This window comes from Argiope bruennichi, chromosome 7, assembly GCF_947563725.1.
Source record: "Argiope bruennichi chromosome 7, qqArgBrue1.1, whole genome shotgun sequence".
Taxonomy (NCBI): domain Eukaryota; kingdom Metazoa; phylum Arthropoda; class Arachnida; order Araneae; family Araneidae; genus Argiope; species Argiope bruennichi.
Window position 1 is genome coordinate 21410716 of NC_079157.1, and position 6695 is coordinate 21417410.

At 34.1% G+C, this 6695-nt stretch overlaps 1 protein-coding gene across 1 annotated transcript; it reads left to right on the forward strand.

Annotated features, from left to right (window-relative positions):
• Window positions 1-816: 816 nt before the first annotated feature.
• LOC129976485 (uncharacterized) lies at window positions 817-4866 on the forward strand. The gene is made up of 2 exons (XM_056090094.1): window positions 817-894; window positions 4032-4866. The coding sequence occupies exon 2, from the start codon at window positions 4182-4184 to the stop codon at window positions 4722-4724; it is 543 nt and encodes a 180-aa protein (XP_055946069.1). The 5' UTR covers window positions 817-894; window positions 4032-4181; the 3' UTR covers window positions 4725-4866.
• The last annotated feature ends 1829 nt before the right edge of the window (window positions 4867-6695 follow it).

The window sequence follows — 6695 nt, forward strand, 5'->3', positions numbered from 1 at the left end:
CATACGAATGCACATTCAGGCCAAAAGTAACCCAATGACAAAGTCAAAAGTTTGAACCTTTATTTGTGTTAGGTAATAATTTTGTATTCAAACCATTTTGAGTGGAATCAATTATTTTTGTGTCGGGTGGTAATTTTGTGTTCAAGCTATTTGAGTCGAATCAAAACCGATTCGGTGTTCTTTGTGTAGGGTGGTAATTTTGTGTTCAAGCTATTTGAGTCGAATCAAAACCGATTCGGTGTTCTTTGTGTCGGGTGGTAATTTTGTGTTCAAGCTATTTGAGTCGAATCAAAACCGATTCGGTGTTCTTTGTGTCGGGTGGTAATTTTGTGTTCAAGCTATTTGAGTCGAATCAAAACCGATTCGGTGTTCTTTGTGTAGGGTGGTAATTTTGTGTTCAAGCTATTTGAGTCGAATCAAAACCGATTCGGTGTTCTTTGTGTCGGGTGGTAATTTTGTGTTCAAGCTATTTGAGTCGAATCAAAACCGATTCGGTGTTCTTTGTGTCGGGTGGTAATTTTGTGTTCAAGCTATTTGAGTCGAATCAAAACCGATTCGGTGTTCTTTGTGTCGGGTGGTAATTTTGTGTTCAAGCTATTTGAGTCGAATCAAAACCGATTCGGTGGTCTTTGTGTAGGGTGGTAATTTTGTGTTCAAGCTATTTGAGTCGAATCAAAACCGATTCGGTGTTCTTTGTGTAGGGTGGTAATTTTGTGTTCAAGCTATTTGAGTCGAATCAAAACCGATTCGGTGTTCTTTGTGTAGGGTGGTAATTTTGTGTTCAAGCTATTTGAGTCGAATCAAAACCGATTCGGTGTTCTTTGTGTCGGGTGGTAATTTTGTGTTCAAGCTATTTGAGTCGAATCAAAACCGATTTGGTGGTCTTTGTGTCAGGTAAACAAAACTTTGCCATCTTTGAAAGTTTCTCTAGCTGACGTAGTTTGAAAATTTAAGGAGAGTCTTTCAACTTAGGTGTTGAGTTTACTAGCACAGAAGAACGCGAAATGTCGATATCCATTCTGATCTAACTAATTCAGTGCTGGATGCTAGCCGTTTTACTAAATCCTAGAAAGAGAAATCACAAAAGTTTGATTTTGTAATTTTTTTCAAAAATCCTTTCCTTCTATGCCTATTGAACTGACTATACCTATTTAACTATTTAATTTTCCTCCTATACCTTACTGGAGTATACTGTAGCAAAAAGAAAAGTCAGAAATAGTGTTTAGAAAGCTTTATTATTTTCTTTGTTTTTAACGCTGCTTGTTATTAGAAATAGAAGTAAGTAGTAAGTTCCTGGATTATCCATTATGTTACATTTCGCATAAATCAATTTAATTTGTATTAAACTATCAGTAAGTAATTAAGTTCTAAAAATATTAAGATAGTGTATTCCCATCAGAACTGCGCAACTGTATACAATTTTGTAAATTCTAGCATATGGAAGGAAATAAAATATAGTATTCAATTTGGTTTTTGAATCATGAAAGAAATGAAGTTTAACTAAAAGCGTAAAAAATTAGTTATGAAATATTTCAAAATTTAAGTAATATTCAAGAATCTAATCTTTTCCGAAAGCATAATTCGTCATGATTTTTTTTCAGGAATTGTCCATCTTGTCTACAGTATCGATTCTTGTTTGCTTGTTTATCATTTTAGTTGGTTTGACACTTTTTCGTTGCGGATGTAATACCGCAGGTACTTCATTGCTATTTTCGGTATGCATATAATTATGTATATTATATTTCTTGTTTCAGTATGTAACAGGATTGTCGAAATTAAATCTTCCCAACTTTGAGAGCTATGTAGGGCAAGGGGTGTTTGAATCGTAATGATATGAAATTTGGATAAAAGACCATCAAGGTGATGTGTTCTAGATTTATTGCATAACGCAAATTTCTAATAGGTGGCGATGCAACACGATAAATCGTTTTGCATAATTCCAAAGATTCTCCATAGCTTATTGATTTTTTTGATTATGTTGAATAATGGTATCGTTCGGATGTGACAGTTTTCCGAGTCGCCATCGAACTGTCGAGAGCAACTCGCAATATTTTATAAGTAAATTAACGTAACAAACTCCATGAATTAGGACAAGGTAGTAAAGATACACGTAATTCATTCGTGATCTAGTAATCAAAAGATGCAAGGTGTAGTGTAGACGAAAGCGTCCTGAAGAGACTATTAAGATTCTGATCTGTGAAAAAATTTCAAAAGTTAGTTTATGAACCACACGAGATTTGAAGCTTATTTCGTTGCATGAAACCAGCTGGGAGCATATTTTCTGCATGAAACTAGTTCTAATGAAAGACATGTTGCAATCAGAAACTGCAGCAAGTACAATACAACGTCTGCAGTCTGTTATGCATGCACAAAATGAAATTTGCACAGATGGGTCTTCACAGCACATGTCGCAGGTATATTTATAAAAAAAAGTTCAAGGTTATGAACTAGCACTAGTCAGTCACTTTTAGAGAATGTGAGATTTATTGCAAAACATTAGAAGTCTCTAACAGAAGATGCTGCAATACGATAAATCGTTCTATAAGTTCCAGTGTTCTCCATAACTTATTTCTAAATATATTGAATAATGCTGTCATTCAGTTGTTCTCCTATTCGCCATAAGAACTAGGAGAACAACTAGCAAGGACTATTGTCCAATTAACATATAAACTCCGTGAATAAAATCGGAGTAGCAACATTTCTACGGTACACCATTCATGATCTAGTAACCATGAGATGCAAGGTGTCAAGTAGTTAAACGCAGTTCCAAGTTCATTGAAGAGAACTAATCGCTCTTATCTGTGAAATTTGATTGCAAAAATTCCTCTATGAAACGAGATGTGGTGCATACACGAGATGTGGAGCATACTTTTTGCATGAGACTGGTTGGGATAATACAAGGAATGTTACATGAACCAGAATGGAAAAAAGATGGTAGGTTTTGCCAAATAACTAGTTTTCCATTTTAGTTCAAAAAGATTTAGTTCGATCTAAAATCGTGCATTCATCTTCAATGTTCCTCATCTTTCAAATATCAACCATTTATATTATCATCTAATCATTGTTCATCTAATGCGCAGTAAAAAATTTTAAAGCTGATGAATAAATATAAATTTTAGACCATGGATAAAATTCATTAATGCTTTGTGAATGCCACTGTTTTTTTTAAACAAAAAGTTCTTTGATTTGTTTATCTTGGATTGCAAAAACTAGTCAAATAATAGAATTGCGAGTCTACTGATTGATTGGTTTTCGATGCCATTCTTTAAAAAGAAAACATAATGGATTCAAATTTGGAATTATGGATTAAAGCATTAAGCAACCTGTTAGAAAGCGGAAAATTTACCCTCCTCTCAAATAAACACTTACAAAAATGTACCGATAAATCTTGCTTTTTAAATATTCATTTCTGTAAAAAAAAAAAAAAAAAAAAAAAAAAAACCATAAACATAACTTTAAAAGAAAAATTGATCAATACATCAAAATTGGATTTCAGTTGGAAGTAATTGAATGATTTACCCGAGAGCGAAAATTATAATTTAATTATATTCTTTTCTCTTGAAATATTACAGAATTTTTTCCCTCCATTTCGTGTCAGTCATACATTTAATAAATGAAGTGACAGTACTGGATGTAGTAGTAATCATGTTTTTTAAGAATAGTAATTTATAACTAGACTCGTTAGTAATTGTAATTTTAGAATAGTAATAATAGTTAGAATAGTAATTGTAATTTTTATTATCAAAATCCTGGATCGAATACTCTCAAGATTTCAATCGTATTAAATATAATCAACGATTACAATCACATTTGGGAATCCAAATTTATATCCTTATAAATACACAATGATCATATAAAGAAAAACTAGAATTCTATATATTTTTGAGTCGGGGTGGGGGGGGGTTAAATTTTTTATTTCAAATTCAAATTTTATTAACACCGGATGATACTTATTGGATTATAAAATGCTATTCTGATCTATTCAGCGGAAAGACCTAGAATTATTTTAATATTCAAACGTTCTCTTTCAGATTCCTACGGTCGGCTATTTTTATTGGATTTTTAAGTGCTTTGGTTATAACAGATATTTTGACTGCTTGGGGAAAATCTGCTGCTACTGCTGTTGCTGCAGAGTTTCTGAACCACATACTTTAAAGCCATCAACCTTAGAATCAAGTCCGATGCCATCAACTCCAGAGCCACCGACTCAACAGCATCCGATTCCAGGGTCATCAACTTTAGAATACAAATCGATGCCATCACCTCCAGAGCCACCGACTCAACAGCATCCGATTCCAGGGTCATCAACTTTAGAATACAAATCGATGCCATCACCTCCAGAGCCACCGACTCAACAGCATCCGATTCCAGGGCCATCAACTTTAGAATCCAAACCGATGCCATCACCTCCAGAGTTATCAATCTTGCAGCAACTGCTTTCAGAGCCATCAACATTAGAATCTAATTCGATGCTATCAAAGGTGCCACCAACTCGTCAACCTCCGATTGCAGAACCACAAACTTTAGAATCCAGGTCAATGCCATTATTTCGAATGACTCCGGCTGTAGAACCACCAACTATCGAATCCATTACGATTCCACCATTTAGAATGACTCCGGCTGCAGAACCACCAACTATAGAATCCATTTCGATTCCATCGTCTCCAAGCTACCAACCCCGCAGCATGCGGCCCCATCATCGGTTCCATAGTCACCTATTGTAGAATTCAGTTCGGTGCCATTACCTCCATAGTCATCGATTCTGCTACTTGCGATCGATGTTTAAGATTCTTCTTTCAGACGACAACAAATGTTTCATGTTCTATCGTTGGGCGACACTTTTATATATATTAAATTTTTACTGTTTTATTGCATAGTACTATTTTAAACTGACTTAATCATTTACTGAATAAAAATTGCTATAATATTTTAATGAAGTTATTTTGCTACCTATTTAATATCTTCTCTCATTAACTTGAGTTCATTTTATATTGTAATGGCAAGAGAAACTCCCTGCTTTTTAAGCCAATTCTACTTACAGTATTAAAATTTTCATAGACAAATAATAGCTTGAGTATTTTGAAAAAATATTTGACACAAGTTCTTTCCATCTAAAGCTTTGAAGCTGATAGTTTTTAAAAAGGCCAACTATTGAAACATTCGATGGTGAATAAATCCTGAATCGATAGTTTCGATTTACATCATTAAAATATTTAGTTTATACAATGTCAAAGAAAAATATACGAATTATGATATTGAAAATAATTAGTTTTGGGCCTGTTCGCTATAAATCATTAAAAATATTCATTTTAGGCTCATAAATGGTTTAGTGCAAAACAACCAACACCATGGTGCCTAAATTTTTAAAATTTTGGCATTCCAAGTAAACTGTTGCTACAAAATGCAGTTAGCTTCATTTGTAATTAATTAGTTTATTTCAAAGTACATTCAGAAACTATCTAGAAACAAGCCTTTGACTTTTCTCCGGCCTTATAGCCTTTGGAGAAACTGGATTGGTGTAAAAAATAAGCCTTAAAACTTCAGTTTATTAATTTCATCTCTTTACTAGTTATGAGTACAAAGTTATGAGTTTATATAAACAGGATGTTGTCGAATTCGATCGACAAATTCAGAAGGGTGATAGGAGGCATCATGAGGATAAAGAATCACCATACAACATGGGGTACCAAACGATGTTTAGGGGGTAATAGTCGCAAAAATATAAGGAGTCGGCGAACTTTTGGAAACTATAAAAGATTAATAAAAGGTGTTTCAACTATGATTTTTTTAAAGTGAAAGCACATTCTAAAAGGCTATTTTTCATGTAAGTAACATGCCGATTTAATAAACTAGGGTGTCGTAAATTATCGAAAATGAAAAAGCAGTTTAGAACGTTTATCTGCAAACATATTAAAACTTTAACAAAAATAAAAGCTTGCAAATAAAAGGAATTTTATACTCTTTAATTTGATATAAGTCTGTAGTGTGAAAACGGAGGAGGTTTCAAGATATTAAAGAAAAACTAAAATGTTTGCCTGGAAACATCGCTGCAACATCGGTACCGATGTTTACAGAGGGTGTTGCCAAATTCGAAAGGTAAATTTAGGGAAGTGATACTAGGCATTAAGGAGATGTTCATTCTGTGAAAATTGCAAAAACAGACATCGAAGAGACAATTAGCCTGGCGATGAGAATGGCCCTAAGAATGCAAGGATTTGGAACAAGGTAGTCGAGAAGAAGAAGCTTTCTCGTATCTAAATTTCCCATGCTTTCGAGGAATATAAAACCAGCGAACATTGCAGAATTGATGGTTCTAGGAATATAAAAACAGCTTGTATTCATTAAATAGCAGTGCAGAATTGATTGTCGGTAAGTTTCATTCGCAAACAACAGATTTCACGAATGACGAATATGCGGATATTCTTCTTCTGGGGCCGTATGAAATCTCTTGTTTATCAGACACCTTTGTATACATTGAAAGATCTCGTAGCACGGATCATCGTAGCTGCTGGAGAATTCGCAAGCACATCTAATATGTTTGACCGTGTCCGGTAGTCCTTTAAACGTCGGTGTCGGTTGTGTAATGAGCTTCGCGGCCGCAACACTGAGCAATTTTTATAAAAGTTTCTCATCGTCTTCTTTCTTATGTTAAAATGTCTGTGCTGTAAATGTATGCTGTATTTTTATTCCAGCAA

Excerpts from the sequence above, each read along its gene's own strand:
- LOC129976485 (XM_056090094.1), top strand. The coding sequence starts at position 4,182 with ATGCCATCAACTCCAGAGCCACCGACTCAACAGCATCCGATTCCAGGG.